The sequence below is a fragment of the Chroicocephalus ridibundus genome, chromosome Z (assembly GCF_963924245.1).
Source record: "Chroicocephalus ridibundus chromosome Z, bChrRid1.1, whole genome shotgun sequence".
NCBI classification, from domain to species: domain Eukaryota; kingdom Metazoa; phylum Chordata; class Aves; order Charadriiformes; family Laridae; genus Chroicocephalus; species Chroicocephalus ridibundus.
Genome location: NC_086316.1, coordinates 60,846,439 through 60,864,818, shown reverse-complemented (window position 1 = coordinate 60,864,818; position 18,380 = coordinate 60,846,439). Strand labels below are relative to the sequence as shown.

Sequence of the window (18,380 nt, the reverse complement as noted above, 5' to 3'; positions counted from 1 at the left end):
TTTGCTGAGGGTGCACTTAATCACTTGTACAGCCTTGTTATGAGATTCAGTTGGTATATTTCTTACAAAACCAGTTGATGTGGTTTTGCTGCTTTTAGAAATAGTGATTATACGAATTATAGACTGTGGATAAATTAGTCTTCAATGGTGTGTCTTATTTTCTGCGAGCGTTAGTTTAATGTAAGTGGAAGAAAATTTGACTCAACATCAATGGTATGAAATATAGTACTTCAGAATGCAGTTTTGAATGTTCTCTGGTAATACACTCCTTGCTAAGGTCTTTTTCTGAGTTTCTGTTATAATGTGGCCAAAGTCTCAATTATGAAAAAGTCTGCAGTTTGGTCCCCACAAGTTACTGTCCAATACATTGTTAATTTTTTATATACATCATTATTTCATAGAATCACAGAATGGTTCAGGTTGGAAGGGACCTTAAAGATCATCTAGTTCCAACCCCCCTGCCATGTGCAGGGACACCTCCCACTAGACCAGGTTGCTCAAAGCCTCATCCAGCCTGGCCTTGAACACTTCCAGGGATGGGGCATCCACAGCTTCTCTGGGCAACCTGTTCCAGCATCTCACCACCTTCGCAGTAAAGAATTTCTTCCTAATACCTAATCTAAAATTACCCTCTTTTAGTGTAAAACCATTACCCCTCATCCTATTGCTATGCTCACTGATGAAGAGTCCCTCCCCATCCTTCCTGTAGGCCCCCTTTAGGTACTGGAAGGCTGCTATAAGGTCTCCCTGGAGCCTCCTCTTCTCCAGGCTGAACAACCCCAACTCTCTCAGCCTGTCCTCATAGCAGAGGTGCTCCAGCCCTCTGATCATCTTCGTGACCCTCTGCTGGACCGGTTCCAACAGGTCCATGTCCTACTTGTGGTGAGGACTCCAGAGCTGGACACAGTACTCCAGGTGGGGTCTTATGAGAGCAGAGTAGAGGGGCAGAATCACCTCCCTCTATCTGCTGGCCACACTTCTTTTAATGCAGCCCAGGATATGGGTGGCTCTCTGGGCTGCAAGCGTGCATTGCCTGCTCATGTTGAGCGTCTCGTCCACCAGCAGCCCCAAGTCCTTCTCAGGGCTGCTCTCAAGCCATTCTCCACCCAACCTGTATTTATGCCTTGGATTGCCATGACCCAGGTGCAGGACCTTGCACTTGGCCTGGTTGAACTTCATGAGGTTCGTACAGGCCCACCTGTCAAGCCTGTCAAGGTCCCTCTGGATAGCATCCCTTCCCTCCAGTGTGTCGACCATGCCGCACAGCTTGGTGGCATCGGCAAACTTGCTGAGGGTGCACTCAATCTCACTGTCCATGTTACTGACAATGGCAAAATGGAACATTGTATGACTGAATATATTTTAGGTTTTTGAGAAGTTGTCATGCACCGGGGTCGTCAGAGATTATCCTACTCAGATTAGTCATTTCCATATTGCTTCAAAATTGTTTGAAGAAAACTAGCAGTGAACGTTATACTAAGATTTTTACTATAACTTGTTAAAATTTAAATTGCTGATACCTCTTGTAGCCTCCTTTTATTGGTAAAGGCATTCCTGATCAGATTTTCTGTGATATTTAGTCTTTATTTTAAGAATTTGATTTACTTTTAATGAACCTTTAGATATTATATACTTTACACTCTTGTGTTCGTTTATCATTGCCTTCTATGCATTTTTCTTGTTAATTCTAGCAGAGTTACATTTTAAAATTTTCTTACTGCTCATTCAGAATGCAAATTTTACCTCCTCCTTTTGTGTGTGTGTGTGGTTTTTTTGGTTTGGTTTTTTTTTTTTTTGTCTTTGAACCTAAATGTGTGTCATTATCAGTTCTACATTGTCAACCAGTGTTTTTAGTAATGACTTCATGTCCATTTAGTTTTTTGGGTTTAGTTTTATTTTGCTTAAACATTCTCCTTGTTAAGTAGTATCACAAAACACTCAATGATGAAGGTTGTCATTACAAAGTCCCCCACTCTAAGTATTCCAGATCGTAGTTTTAAAATTTTGGAATTGTCTTCTTATTTTAATATCTGGCAAAACACAATCTAAATTAAATTGATCTGTAGGATTGTGCAAGTCCTTGAGATATGTGAAGTAGACAAGTTAACCTTGCTTCAAGAAATTAGTCTAGAAAAATGAGTGAGATATCACGTCAAATAAAGGATGACACAAAAAGCTGCAAGCTAAAAATTAAGCATTTCAGAGGTTTATGGCATAATGATGCATACTCAGAGCTTTTGAAAAGCTTTTCTTCAAAAAGAAGTTTGCTTTCATAAAAAAAACTATTATAAAATATTTAGAGTTCTCTTCCCCATACCGTTCTTTTGAAACTTCATTGTGCTTGATTGCAGAGTGAATGGTCTGTGTGCCAGATTAACTCTTGAAATGTAGGAATACCTCTGTGATGTTTAACGAATGGTTGTTAGGCTTTTTCTTTGCTTTCAACATTGATAGTTTAGGAGAAATAGTTACTCCCTTTTTGTAGTATAAATGAAAATTAGAATTATGTTGAACTCTTACAATAGCGTTTGTTTTGGTTTCAGCTTTGTCCATGTTTGACTTTCCTTCACCTTTCCTTACACCATGAATTTACTCTTGCATAGAAGCTTACCTCTGCACCAGTAGGCTTTTTTCAGCTTCAAAAATTGTACATTTCACACAAGTTCATCAGGCTGTGAATATTACTTGTTACAGTAGTTAAGTACTCCAGTGCATGACTTTGGCATAAATGTTACAACAACTTGCTATTTAGAAGCTTCATTTGAATGTTTTAGAGATTAGATTACAGACCTGAGAGGGAGCATTTAGAAGGTGAAAAAGTGCAAAGGAAATGTTTAGATATTTCTCTTGTTTCTGAATGAGCTATTACTTTTAATGTGGTATATTTCTTTGAAAACTAAACAAGTGTTTGTATTTTTAATGCAGACAGCAAATTACTTATGAATATGCATAATTTCATTGAAAAACAGATGTTTTTTCATGCTGTTCCTCAATTTAAAAAGGAAAAATGTGCAGCTTTACTAAAAGGCAATTTTTAAAAAAAGTATGTAATAAAATGGTATTTTTACATTTAGAACATTTCTCTGTCTTTTTTTGCTGCTTATAACTTGATTCTGGAAGCTGAACTTGTATTGCTTAGTAGAGTGGTTTACATCTTTGTTACCAAGTAAATAGAATTCAGTTCTGCAAAGCTAATATTGAAAGCTGATATCTTTTACAGTCAATTATTTATGGCTTTTTCTTTTGCATAAATGCTTTTAGAATTCATAATTTGTTTTGTCTTAAACAGAAATTGTAGTTGCTGAAAGTGTTGTTGTCATTAAGAAACTGCTGCAAACCCAACCAGCGCACCATGGTGAAATTATTAAGCATATGGCCAAACTCTTGGATAACATTACAGTGAGTATTTGTGCACAGCGTCTTATGTTCCTTGTTAAATGATAAAAATCATGCAATCTCCTTTTAATTTGGGCCATAAATGGAAATAGATATATTAAAAAAATACAACACAATTTTTTATTTTTGACATAAAATATAATTTTCATGATCTTAAGGAAGAGGAAATAGAAGCTATCAGATGGCATCAGTTTGTGCCTTAGATCTGGTAAGCTATTTTGAATGAGATCCTGGAAATGTTAAGGATGCTAGTACCATTAGGCCAAGGTGAATAGCAGGTTTAGAGCATGGAGTGGGTAAGTTGAAAAGAAAATAAGGGCAAAACAGCACTTAACTTGAGGATTTTCAGTCTGTTGTCTTACTGATCTGGAGTGGAGTTGAAAAAATTTTATTCTAAATCTTTTTCCCTACCCCCAAGTCACCTGACATTTCCATGGTACCAGACACTCTGCTGTGAGCGTGTTGCAATGTTTTTTGAAGTCGCACTTTTATCTTCTGGGTGTTTAAGGTTCTGTGGCATTTAACACTACGGTTTACACTGTTGCCTATTATCTGTCCTTAGATTAAATTTATGTTTAGGTAAGTTGATATTTACTTTCCAAATTCTCCTTACAGTCCCGGTTATTGATAAAACATTTAGTGGACTATCCTAAATTATAGTGGAAGGCTGAAGACACATTAGCTTCCTATTGTGTCATACCCCAAAGGTGACAGATTTTGATCTGTCAATAATTATTTTTTTCTATATGCTATAAATAGGACTGTTCAGTTTCATATAATTACACATTTATTGATGATGGTGCAGTAAATAGTTTCTAAATCAGTGAATCTTTTATTTTCCATAGTTGAATTTGGCAAAGTTTGGAATATTAAAAGAAAAAGGAAATGTGGTATTCTCAGTTCACGCTTACTGAACAGACTAAACAAAACTTTGGCGGCTAAGAGCTGATGATCAAAGTTCATAACTGATGTAAAGAAAATATAATTCTACTGGATTTCTCTTACGCAGAATCAAAAAGGTCTATAAGATACTACTGCTAATTACATGTCAAATAAGTATTACCTATTTTGTAATAATCATCTGTGTTTTCAGGAAATTTCTGCAATATTTTGATTGATGATTACAATCTCATGAATTGTGTATAATCTTATTACATGCATCTTCTGGCACTTTGCCAAATGAGTTTGTCATCTTATTTCCATATACTGTATGAGAGAAAATAGTTGTTTTCTAAATATTCTCTTTAACACTTAAGAGTTTTGTAGCTAATTAATACTTCTGTAAATATTTAATGTTTTAAAGATGGGGATTTTTTTTGGAAAAGAAAATCCTTTTTTAAGTTGAATAAGGGCGGGGGAGGAAGACATGCAGTACTTGAACTACTTCAATGTACTCATGTTCTCCAATAATGAGGCTGTACAAAATATGAGAAAATGGTTAAGTAGTAGGAGAAGAGTCTGTAGAACAGAGAGTCATAGGAATAAACTAAAAATCAAAATCTGAATGTGAGTTATGCTTGTTATCCATGAAGGAAGCAGTGATAGTGATGCTGTAGTCTTTCCAGGATGATTGTTGTACATCTTTTTTTACATTTTTCCCTGTAATTTTTTTAATAACTTCCAGAAGTTTAACTTCCTTGCTGTGTTTAGGACTTTGGATTTAAGAATAATTTGGAAGAAGTTAATATTTATAATTTGAATGCCATATCATTATCCTGAAATAACTTGCACCAATTATGTTTGAAAATGGATGTATTCCTTTACAGAATTATTTGAGTTGGAAGGGACCTCTAAAGGTCATTGAGTCCAAGCCCCTGAATCCCTTCAGTCACTTCTGAAAAGGATAAGCATATTTTTACATGTTTAAGAAGGTGGTATTTAGATTGTATAGTTACTGAGGATCTGCGTTTGAAATTTTGACATTTCATAAAGCACTGCTGGAATTCCTGAGATCTGCAGGCGTCTTTTAAACATTGATCTTACTATGGCAATAGTGGTTGTGAGTTGACATAACACAGTTGCCTTGGTTTTTGTCTGCTGTAAAACATAGAGACACAAAGCAAGGATTACTGACCTTTATTACTTTGACATACAGTATTCATACATACACACACACACACTTTTGTACACACACATCTTACACAGATTATTCTTTTTCTGACCTCTTCCATTGGGGAAAGTGTTTCTGGTCTCATTTTTTAAATTGAGATTGAAACTTAAGGGACCTACCTTATTCCTTTATGCGAGAGCGTACAACTGTCTTTAAAGGACTCTTGCATTTGAACATAGGAGGAGCAGCCAAATGATATGGTCTTGAATGAACTTGAAAGTAACTGGAGGGTGGGGGAGTGTAGGCAAAGAAATTCTTTGGTGTTTTTTAGAGTCAAGATTAATTTAATACTACGTAAAACACAGCCAAAAGCATGAACAGAATTTAATACAATTAAATAGAAAAGGTAAAAATAAACGTTTTGATTGTTCTGTCATGATTTAGTTTAGGTAAATGGTGAACACTAGCCACTAAAATAAAAAAAACAGTGTAAACTGAATAGATTACATTTTTGAGTCGGTGCCTGAATTTATTTCATTCATGTTCTTACAAATTTCACTTGTGTTAGCCTGAGGTTGTGGTTGTCAATGATGAGGTGCCTAAAAATCTGTTGTGGCAATGTTTCTTTCATTTCATCCAATCTAAAATTAACTTATTCTTGTCTTCATCTTGTCTTTATTCTTGTCTTCATCTTCTTCATCTACAGAAGCCATTTAGAAAGTGATAGGATGCATAGTAAGCTAAACATATCTGACCAACTATAAGAAATATTAGGTAGTTCAACTAAGAACTACGGAGCTCTTGTAGACCACTAACTCTCATTTACAGTAATGCTTAGGACTAGGTCCATTTCAGTTTGTCCTTTGACTGATTTTTTTCTCATATATCTGAAAAGAGTGCTTATTTTTCTTCCTTTGCTTTTGTGTGTCATCATTTGTACCTTAAACTTTTGTCTCAGGTATGCCCAGGCAAAGATCTATGGGATCTATTTTATGTCTGATATTTGTTGAATACCTTGAGCTGTGCATAGGTATATGCACATACAACTCAATCTAGCTGGATTCCAGCTCCTTTTCTCCACATACTTCAAAAGTTGTGAGAAATGCATGTCTGATGGTGTTCTGAAGATACTAAACAAGAGAATAATTGGATCTCTTTAAACTTAAATTTGTAAAAATCAGAAATGTTGCCACTTGGCTGTTAATGTGTTAATAACATCAGCATGCTTTATAATTTAATGACTTGTTGAGTTGTGGGCGAGAGATCTAAGCAGTGCTAGTTTGTGCTTGATGTTCACTCTGAGGTAGGCTTAATTAGTTTTGTGTGGATAGTTTTTAGTGTGACAGGAATTTAAAAAATATGCAAGTGGGAAAGGGGCATTTAAAGAAGGATGATACTGGTTGAGTCCAAAAGTTTTCTTGATGGTCTTATCTTCAGCTGCAGCAAAAACTGGAGCTTTAGGGAGAGGGATTTAAAGACAAGAGCAGGTTCATCGTGGTGCACCTCCAATGAACCTTCTCAGCCGCTGACTGGAAGCTTGAATTTGCTGTCTGGATTATGCTTACTAATCTAAAAATTCTACTCTCTCCTCGTATTCCATATGTCTGATCAGCCTTTCCCTCTTTTCTTTGTCTTTTCTGGTACTCATGTGGTTTTTGAAGTGGAGTGACCAGAAGTGCACACAGTAGTCAGAGTATGAATGAGAAATTTTAATTGGTGACATAATGATATGACTTGTTTTGTATTTCTTATCTTGCTTTCCTGGTGTTGTCTGTCTTTTGACTTCCACAGAACATTGACTTAACAATTCTACAATTTTCTGAAAATATTAATGATTCCAAGATATTTTTCCCTAGAAATAGTTTGGGGTCCATCGATATGTGTAGAATTATGTATTTTATTTTTTTAAGTCCTGTTATGAATGTTTCAAGGCCAACTGCATCACTTCTGCACAATTTTTAAGTATCACTAATAAGTCCTCTTCAACTGTTCAGGCTCTATTTTAGTTTAAATTACCTTGAATAATTTTGCATCCAGCAAAATTGACTGTCTCCTCATTAGATAGCCCTCTTCTAGGTTACTTGCAAGTCTGTTGAACAGCACGTTTTCCCCTATAGGTCCCTGGGGGACATCTGATGATTGCCTTCCATTGTAGCTGGGTTTTAGTCTTTTACACCCTGTAAAGGATGACATTTTCGAAGATGTTACTGAGGGACTTTTTCAAAAGCTTTTAGAATATTCCCTCGTCAAATATGTGTCATGTAGTCATATAGACTACCCTTTTTAGAAAACCTTTCCTTCAAAATGCCTGTGGTCCAGAATGTGTCTAAGTGCAAATACTTGCAGATTTAATCTGAATTATATTTAAGTGGATTGGTTAAACTGGATTGATTAAACTGGATTAACAAAAAATGCTTTTGTTTAAATTCAAAGTATGCCTCTTTTGATTTATCTTATTTCATTTTAGCAATGAATGAATGTAAATCAACCTAGCAAGAATTAGCTCTGAGTAATAATGTCTCAATAGTGTACTACATTTGTGTGTTTCCTCATATAAAAAAACTGCAGTAGTCTCCAAAATAGTTTCTAGCTTTTTCTTTTTAGAAAAATAATTTTTGATGCTACATTGTACACAGTAGTGATTGCTTTCTGGGTGGTGGAAATCTTGTAGTTCTGGTGTGATTTTTCTCCAGACTGTCCCCTATACTAGTACTAAGGTAGGTGTTTTTATTTTGATAGCTGGTGAATTCTGACATCCTTGGTTTTCATTACAGACATATTCTTAGTTCTTTTTATGATATGAGTAACAATATGAGAGAAGTCTAAAGTGTTTTCTAATCTAGGGATGAGGAGGAACCCTTCTTGATGGAATAAAGACAGGGGAAGGAGTTGCAAATTTAGAGGGAAAATAAGATAGGTGCGTGTACCTTTGAAGAGCTTAATATGTGGTGAAAAACATGTCACTTGCAATTAAGAATTAATAATTACTGGTTTGGGTTGGGGTTCTTATTACTAGAGTAGGTGACTGGGAGTTTTTGTCACTGCTGTGCCCATTCATCCAACAATAACAAACTTAACTTCCTCTGCAGTATTCCTACATAAATGCTGCTTATTGATATATTTCTGGTATGACTTCACAGCACAGGCAACTTTCTTGCTTTAAGTTCTCCTTTCCCTCAATATTGGGAAGGTATCACAAGGTGTGACATTCGTATGTTCATATGTATTTCAGTTCTGCAAGCTTCAGATTCTAGCCACATTGTCTTCCCTAGGTTACACTTCAATAATGTATTTTTTAAATCTTTGTGTAAGTAGTGCCTTAATGAACAATTGTCATAATTTGATCATTTTTTCACTTGCTATGTAATGTTTTCGAATTTGAGAGGGATACGTAGCCTTTGGGACACTGTGTCCAGGAACACTGTACACTCAACTTGGAACAAATATTCAGCTTGAATAAAAACAATTTAAACAAAACCTGTACACTATATAAGAGGGGGTGGTCATTAGTGGAGATCCATTTTAAAGGAATTTTATGTGTAGAGGTTCAAATAATGGAGGAATCCTCGAAGGTCTACCATTTGAAAACAATAAAACAGTTGTCTTTGACTCCCCTTCTTTCCTGTGTACCTTTTCTTCTTGCTGCCAGTCTGACATTTCACATCAACTTCATCCCTCTTTCCATTTCAGATTCCAAGTAAAATTTTAAAAATTGCTACCTATGCAAATTTTCTGCTGGATGCAGAAAATTAGACCCCATTTGCAATTTGGATATCTCCTCATTTTGTGACAAAAGCGGATAACCAGAATTGGCAATTTTGAGTTATACTTTAGCCTGTTATGTTGTGTAAAAAGGTTAGAGCTGAACTACAATACCTTTTTAATTGTGTTGCCTAGAGTGATCTGTAAAATCTTTATAATGCCTTTTTCTAACTGCTGTAAGTAACCGGAGTCTTGCTTTGAGGGGAGAGGGTCTGGCTTGTTTGTTGGTTTGGTTTTTTTTAACCGTTTGTTCCTTTTCCTCCAGACAGGTAATGGGTTAAAATGGCAATAGAAGCTGCCTTCTGGTACTAAGGCTTAAAAAGTGCACTTAACCACTTGCTCAGGGCATACGGAACAAAACATCAGGCAAAGTAATTTACAATCATGTTTGCCTTTGAGGATAACGCAGAGCAGGGCTGAATAATGAAAGTATTATTTCCTGCATTTTTGTCAATTCAAGGTCCCTACTTAAGCTATACTGGAAAAGGCAATGAAGGTCTAGAAGTGGCTTCATTTCTTGTTTGCTGTTTTGAATGCCCTGGAAACAATGGCTGCAGGATCATGCACTTGATATTACATGGTTGAAGACTGGGAGACTTGAACAGGGAAAAAGAAATCTAAAAATATTGTGTGATTTTGACCCCAAATGAATCCAGTGACACAGAAACATTGGGTTCATCAGTTCAACGTACACTTTTCATTAAAATGGCTTCCACTCAGGTTTTGATTCAAAAGTCTCTGATTGATATTGATTCTTATTGCACAAAATGGTGTTTAATATATACAGTATTTACATAATAAGCTAACCACCTGGTTAAAAGGCAGTGTCTCACGAAAAAATTAATCTATCTTCTGTTGTCACTATTTTTCAAATAAGGCTTTGTTTAGTCTATTTGTTTTACATTCTAAAACTAGTTTATTACTCTAATAATTACGTTTTACGAACTGGAAAAAAACTTTAAATAGTAAAACACAGTGCATAAATGCACACTGTTTAAATATATTTGAATATATTTCATTGTGGTTTTAAAGTGTAATACTGGGTTTGACTAGGAAAAGTACAATACTGATGGTTGTCTTTCATAATTAATACTATTACTAAAATTGATTGGCTCTGTGAGCTATTTTTGCTTTATCAAAAGACAATAATAGGAAAAGGGATGTTTCTAATAGGCTGCGGTACTTGGTGATATCTTGTAGAATTCTAATATTTTAACAAGACTGTAATGAAATATTTTAGAAAAATAAATCTAGCATAACTGAAATCTGAAGTTGCCTATATATTCTTATTTAGAGGTATCTATCTGTACAGCAGGCAACTTGAACTGCTCCAATACTGGAAAATTTAATGTACCACTCAATTACTATTCTTTAGCCCAATTTAAAATAATAGATTAGGAGTGAGGTCTTAATGTAGTGTAACCTTTGGAACATTAGAAATAACCTCTTTCCCTTCTGAAATCAGTGTACAGTAATGGCATCAGTTTTACCATTTTGCAAGCGAACATACTCTGACTGCATTTAAAGTTTTTATATTTAGCAGTTGTTCAGTAGCTTGTTCCCCTCTCTCACTGTAAGTTCCAAGACCATTTAACTTTTTTGTCAATTCACCAAAAAAAAATTAAACTGTGTCTCAATCAGTATTTACATATATTTATGTACGTTAAATCACTGTGTTATACTGTTCTCAATATGTTATGTTACCTCTACCTTAAATATCTTTTCCATGTTTAGAATTGGCATTTATCTCTTGAGGGGATTTTTTTGTTGTTGTATTCTGTATTCGGTCTTTGTGTGATCCGGTTGCTTTCTCTTACAGCAGAGGCAGTCCTCTCTTCTCCCCATGATATGCCTCTTTATATTTTTATTGGCATGTGTATTTGGAAAAATGTATAGTATAGAGGCAGATATTGTCAGGTTCGCTGTGTTCCAAACTGTTGACAAACTTTCTGGAGCAGTAAACAATGTCTAATCATTAAAATTTCTCGTGAACATAATTAGTATTTCTTTAGTGTGGCTTAGTGGGCCATTTATTACGGACTGTGGACCATCATTTGCGAATTACTATCCTGAACCTTGGAGTTTACTTGCACTTGTTACCTTTTATGAATGTAACTGGAAAGCAGTACTTTCAAATTTTATGTGTATACAAGGTAGGATACTTAATAGTTGGTTCCTGTTGTAATTCTGAGAAATAGATATTCATACATGACATAGGCTGGAAAAGTAATTAAAACATCGTTATGGTCTGAGGAACCCACAACAATTTACTGTCATTTAGACATTTATTCTCTCACCTAATAACCCCTCCCCACCCAGGAAGGGGAATTGCGAAAAAACCAAGGAAACCAAGCTGAAAGATAAACAGATTTAATAGATAAGACTAAATAATTAACATTTATAATACTAAAGATCCAATATTGATACCGGTACCAATGTAAGATATACAAGGATAATACTCAGCCAGTTATGTCAGCAGGAAGCTGTGCACTCCCAGCAGTGGGCAGCAAATGTCGGACACTGCGAGTGTGGAGGCTTTGGCGGGAAGGGCAGGGCTCAGGGGTCCGGCACTGGGGCAAGGAGTTCTCTGGACTGCTCCCGCCAAGGGGGAGAGAGAACTTCGCAGCAAACTTTCTAATTTGTATTGAACGTGATGTTCATGCTGTGAAATAGTCCTGTTGGCCAGCCTGGGTCATGTGCCCAGGCCTCACTCCTCCTTGTCCCTGCACCTGGCAAGGCTCAAAGACACTGAGACCTTGAAAGCCACATACCATAGCTGGCTATAAAACAAATATTTTCACAAATTCAGACATTAGAGTCTTCTAAAAGTGCAGTTTTCCCAAGCTTTAGGAGAGAAATTAGTCCTGTATGGCTCAAACCAGGACAAACATATATAAAAGATGCTAAGAATTAGTGCTTTGAGAACCACAGTGCTGAATTTCTAAAGCTTGTTTCTCCTGTGAATCTTGCCTGAGGCAGTACTCCAGCTCGTTAAAAATCACTGTATAGGGTAGGGAGTAATGGAAAGTGTTAGTACAAATGCCTTTAACTTTTTTAGGAAAAGTGGCAAAATCAGGTGAAATTGCAGTTACAATTGTAAGCTGTCCTTTTTTTCTAAACTACAGTCAGTCATTTGATAGGATGGAACAGTTCTGTTTTTTCCTCTAGTATTTCAATATCTGTTGAACAAGAGCCTGTACAGGATATGAGAGCACCACAGTCTGTAGGTGCTGTGCAAGACATGTTTCTTCCTAGAAGAAAGTTCTTATCGTGTGCTTTCTTCCTTCCTCTCAAGAAAGGAGAACAATGTTTTCAGGGAGATATGTAACACAGATGCAATTTTTAATTTGACCACCAAGTGATATAGGCTATCTCACCTTTGAGAAGAGCATGTGTACATTATTTCATTTAACTCCTAACTGCTTCTAAACTCTGCATGGAGCTTGAGCTTCTGTTTCCTTCTGTGCTTTTCCATTTTGGTTCCCCTGTGTCTGTGACAGTACTGTGCTTTCGAAGTCAGCACCATATGCTGGGAGTTCATCTAAAAACTGCTACTGCCACTTAGTTCAGTGAAACAGTCAATTAGCTCCAAAACAGTAAGACCTGTGTGAAGTTTCTGGCCAGAGTGTTTTCCATTAAGGGGTTAGATGCTATTCAGAAATTGAGAACCCTAGTTTTGAACTCCTGTCTCTCCAAAATTCTCTGTTCAGCTGGCCTTGCACATTGAGGAGCATGGCCAGCAGGTCGAGGGAGGTATTCTCGCCCTCTGCTCTACTCTTGTGAGACTCCACCTGAAGTACTGTGTCCCAATTCTAGAGCCCCTACTGCAAGAAGGATATGGACGTGCTGCAGCGTGTCCAGAGAAGGGCCACAAGGATGATCGGAGGGCTGGAGCACCTCTCCTATGAGGACAGGCTGAGGGAGTTGAGGTTGTTCAGTCTGGAGAAAAGAAAGCTCCAAGGAGACCTTATAGTGGCCTACCAGTATCTTAAGGGAGCCCACAAGAAAGCTGGGGAGGGACTTTTTAGGATGTTGGGTAATGGTAGGACTAGAGGGAATGGATTAAAACTAGAGAGGGGATGATTCAGACTGGACGTTAGGAAGAAGTTCTTCACCATGAGGGTGGTGAGACACTGGAACAGGTTGCCCGGGGAGGTGGTGGAAGCCCCATCCCTGGAAGTGTTCAAGGCCAGGCTGGACGGGGCTCTGAGCGGCCTGGTCTAGTGGGAGATGCCCCTGCCCATGGCAGGGGGATGGAACTAGATGATCTTTAAGATCCCCTCCGACCCTAACAATTCTATGATTCTATGATTTGCAAAAATATGAAATTTACTCTCATTAAATTTTAAATAAGAATGAAGGAAATATAGCAATGGTCTTAAAGAAATTGTTGTGTTTTTAAAGTAAATAGGCAGGATTTGGGGAAGCTGTGTTGTTGGAAACCATTTCTGTATTAATATAGTCGCAAAAAAGCATTGTTTTGTTTCAAGATGGTGTTTAGCATAACCTGGTGGCAAGAATTCACAACCACATCTCGAAGACTTGGATCCTCTTCCCAGCTGCCACCAGCTTGTACTGTGAAACATGAACATGTCTCTTCTGTGTGCCTCTGTTTGCATTCCTGTTCTGTCTTGTCAATTCGTAATGCATGAGTTTTGGGGCAGGATCTGTATCTTACATTTGGTATGAATATTCAGTTTACCACAGCGGCCATATTGAACAGTGTTTAATTTGGGTCTGTATTTCTTGCATGGTAGTTGCCTTTAAATGGTATTTTGTTTAACTTGTTACTGAGCACACACATGTACAAGTTCACAAGTAGTCTTTGTGTATGTGTTAACTTAGAGTGCACAATATTTTCTCAGGTGCCGGTAGCCAGAGCCAGCATTCTCTGGCTCATTGGGGAGTACTGTGAACGGGTTCCAAAGATCGCACCGGATGTTTTGAGAAAGACAGCCAAGAGCTTCACTAATGAAGATGACCTTGTAAAGTTGCAGGTCTTAAATTTGGGCGCAAAACTCTATTTAACAAACTCAAAGCAGGTAAGCTTAAACTCGGAACTGCGTATATTTAAAGTAATAGTAGGTTTTGTACAGTCTGTATAGATCAGTGGTGATTCCTTTTATATAAGTAACCAAAACTGGTCGATATTATTCTACAAAGAAAAGCTGAACATCAGTTTTCCAGAAATCTAACTGACTAAATCTAACTGTGAGTCTTTGAGTATGTTCTGGATGGTAAATGTGAAAGTAGTGGTAAGATCACTCTTTTTTTCCTCTTTTTCTTGGGGAAATTGTGGCTTTTTTAATTCACATAAATATGAAGGATTTGTAAATTGTATTACTAATATCAAGTAGGAGATTTTTCAAGAAGTGATTTGCTGTTTTCTGGATCTAAGACCAGAATTTTCAAGGGAATACTGTCAATTTGAAGAAGAAGGTGCTCATTTTTTGTTCAGGATATCTAAAAGGAGATGCCAGCAAAAGCCCTTGTCATGTCTTTCCATCAGTGCTCATCTTAAAGATAGTAGCTGCTTTCCCTTTTTTGTATTTCTTACTATTTCACTTTACCTTGTGCAGAGGGTGGGTTTTGGTCATCTTTAGTAATAACGATAACCTAAAAGTGTCAAATAGTACAAAAAGGTGAACTTTCAGGTATCTGAAAACAGTAGCTATGAGAGGTGCCAGCTGCCTCATTCTTCTCAGTGACAGCACTATGAACTTTGTCACTCTCTGGCTATGAAATATAGCATCTCGACACTAATTTTTCACTGTAATTCCAGGTATTACTGTAAAGGGTTGTAAAATCAAAGATTTATTTTTTTTCCAAACGTAGAAGAAATATATTGTCAGAGATGTATATGCTTTCCTGGGCTGCTAGACCTCTGTTTTATGACAGCTTGGACAGCACAGGATCTGGTAGCTCTGCAGTTGTGGTGTCTTCTTGTTCCTTGATAGCTATATCCAACTGCAGATTTGATCTGAGACTTTATTCTGTAGGGCGTGTGGAAGATGAACTGTCTTGCCATGCATTCAGATAAGAATGAATGCTTGTCCTTTACTTATACAGTCTAAAATGGGACAGTAACAAAAGGTGACTTCTTTCTGTCAGTGCTCATCTTAATGAAAATGCTGGCTGAGCTAAGGAAATACGGGTCTGATTATCTGAACTGTCTCTTTTTGGACCATTACATCATATTTGCTATTTTTCCATACGATTTTTTGTAATTTTACACTAATGTTTCCACACCATATTTAGCCCAAAATCCATTGCCTACAAGGAGTTGATGATTTCTGTGATGCTCTTTTTCCAATTTCACATCTTAATACATTTTGAATCTTCATTATAAGTGTTTCATAACACTTTATTCAAATACAGTAATGATGATAAAGCAGAAGAAACTGTCTCCTGAGATGCCTACTAAATGATGAATTTCATCAAAGGGTGTTTTCCTCTTTTAGTTTTAGGTTGTAGAAAAATAAGTTGTCTTCTCAAGTGACCAAGCTAGTCGGATACAAAATTCTAACATAGTAGGTTGATGGCTTGGCTTGATTCCAAGCTCCTCCCAAACTAGAATACTATGATTTTGTCTTTAGGAGCTGGCAACACTCTTCCTATATCTACATCCTTATTCCCAGGAGTAAATCTTCTTTACTCACTCAGTATTAAAACAATTCTTTCTGGAAATACTTCAGTTCCTAAAAAGTCCAGCCATTTTTTCAGTGTTAAGTTTTCAAACTTGAAGACAAATATTGTACACTTGGCTGCTCAGTTGTCAGTCTGTCCACCTCTCCTCATCCCCATGTTTTCTCCCTCTGTATCCTACCCCACTATGTAATACTTTTTTGAACCCTTTATCAGTTTCATCTAAAGTCAGTGGAATTGTGAAAATCTCAAAGATACAATGTCACTTTATTGAAAAGTAGAAGTAGGATAGCCAAGAGAGACTCAACACCAACCAGACAAAAAGAGTTCTTTCCCCAGGTGAGGGAAAGGCGGGTAAACCTCTTGTTAGGCGAAAAGCACAAAATTCTGGAGGACTTTGTTATTTTTTCCCTTTCTGTGAATATATTATTTTATTTGCTGATAATTTCTTTAGGCATATGTTTGAAAACTTAATGCAGCACATTCTGAGGAACGCTTTTTAAGATTTAGGACTCTTCATAAGAATTCCCAATATCCTTTAAATCTTGTGATCACCCCATGAATTTTTAAAGACTCTTTATAATTTAAGGAAGAGTATCAGGTTCAGTCCTATCTGAATAAATATCTACTAAGAACAGGCTTTTCTCTGGTTGTCTGTGTTTGGTAAATTTGCTTCCTTTTTTCATCACTTCGGGACATAAAAATCCTTATGAATGTGCTAGGTAGCTGTCCAAATGGAGCTTGTATAAGAGAAAGTGTTACATGGAAAAAATGTCATCTAGTTGCCTTAGCTGTTTCTTGTATATAGTAGGAAGAATAAAGAGATTTTGATGGGTTTCTGTTGTGCTACACAGTAGGAGTCCCACCAGAAAAAGTCCTGAGTAGTCCTAGTGTGTAAATAGATATGTCAAATGTGGTTTAGCACAATAACCTTATCTTATGTATCTAATGAGTCAAGTTACTGTGAGCTAATGATATCAAAGAGTGGATAGATAGCTGTTTCTCTCCCGTTGTAGAGCCTTGTCTGTTGGTGATACTGGTATTACAATTTTTTTCAAGTGGGGGTTTACCAAAAGGTTAATTGCTGCTAATATAGGATAGGCATTAAATTCTTAAATAGAACTATTGCCACTAGAAAATTCTGGAAAAGTTGCTGAAGGATGACTTGAAGTATACTTTTCATATTAGCCAAACCAAAATGTACAAAAATTAGTAACAGATTCTAACAGTGTGGAGATAAAAGAAACTGTATTATGACTATATAATGAGCATGTCCAGGTAATAGGAGATGTTGACATATGACAATAAATGTATGATATTATATATCAGAATACTTTGTCTTACTGTTCTGTGAAGCAGTCATGGTGTACAGATTCTGTCCTATTTCACCAAATTAATGTGCTTGCTCAAATAATTTTCAGCTTCTTATGGATATTCCTATGATGGAAAAAATGATGTGTATTCATTAGTTTATTTTTTGTTTTTAATTAAAAATTAATTGTTTCTATTAGCTACCTCCATGTAGAAAAGCTTCGCTAGTTGTTTGCTTGCGTTGCCATAAGACAAGAAAAAAAAATAGTCTTTTCATGCTGTTTTCGTGAAAACTACTTATACTATACATGATGCTTGCAAGGAGACTTCTTGCAGATATGGAACATTCGTCCATATAAATTTGTTGTGTCTTTGTTGGATATGGAAAAGATATTTTAGGGGAGAGGAAAGGGAGGAGGAAAAGGGAAAGGATCATGGAGAAAATGATTCCATTAAAGAAAATGCAGTTTTTCAGGATCAACTGTTTATCTAATTTCATCAACGCTCACTGAAGAAGTTCCCACCATGGTAGCAAGGCCCTCAACTTTTCCCATCCCTATAGCAATTCACAAGCAAAGACCACTGTGTTTTACGATCCGTTCTGCTGCGTTTTCTGCCATGACAGGAAGGAGTCTTGTTTCGTTTTACAGAGAAGTGATGGCAAAGACTGCGGGAGGTATCCTTCATTTAGGTTAATTCATGCTACCTGGGAACCCTCCCTTCCAATTCCATTCAGATTGAACAGCGCAAGTCCTGCATGGGTGCAGATTACGTATGTTCTGTCTGATGCAGTTGTTTAAAATTTTATACCCTGATACAGAAATAGCTGCCAATAAGCTGTGAAATATGTATGGGAAGGTTTTACCTTTCCCAGCTCCAAGACAGTACCTTGGGGGAAAAAATATCTTTTCACAGAACCATCCTTGGTCATTGGTGAGAAAAAAGAAATGAAAATTTTTTCACTGAGATTTTTTTTTAACTATGCTTTTACTATTATTAAATGTAATATGACTAATTTCTTCAAATCTCTGGTACCGTAGGATATTTTGTGAAATGCTTTGTAATCAGATGCATTGCATTCTATGTAGTTAAAATTAGAACCTTTTTTTGCTTACTGTGTATTTCACTTACAGGACTATTCTGAAAAAGTATTTTTACCTCTCTAGAAATAACTAAACTGCATTCTCAAGGTGGAAATTATTAAACTGAACTTTTC

General features: G+C 36.5%; 1 protein-coding gene across 3 annotated transcripts in view; it reads left to right on the top strand.

Moving 5' to 3' along the window:
* AP3B1 (adaptor related protein complex 3 subunit beta 1) overlaps positions 1-18,380 on the top strand; it is a 178,508-nt gene that overhangs the window by 88,053 nt on the left and 72,075 nt on the right. For all 3 annotated transcript variants that reach the window (XR_010069040.1, XM_063319823.1, XM_063319824.1), the window contains 2 exons: positions 3,290-3,399; positions 14,074-14,250. Coding sequence is in view for 2 of the 3 variants with exons in the window: in XM_063319823.1 (XP_063175893.1) it covers positions 3,290-3,399; positions 14,074-14,250 (287 nt within the window). In the remaining variant the exon portion in view is untranslated. The remainder of the gene's footprint in view (positions 1-3,289; positions 3,400-14,073; positions 14,251-18,380) is intronic.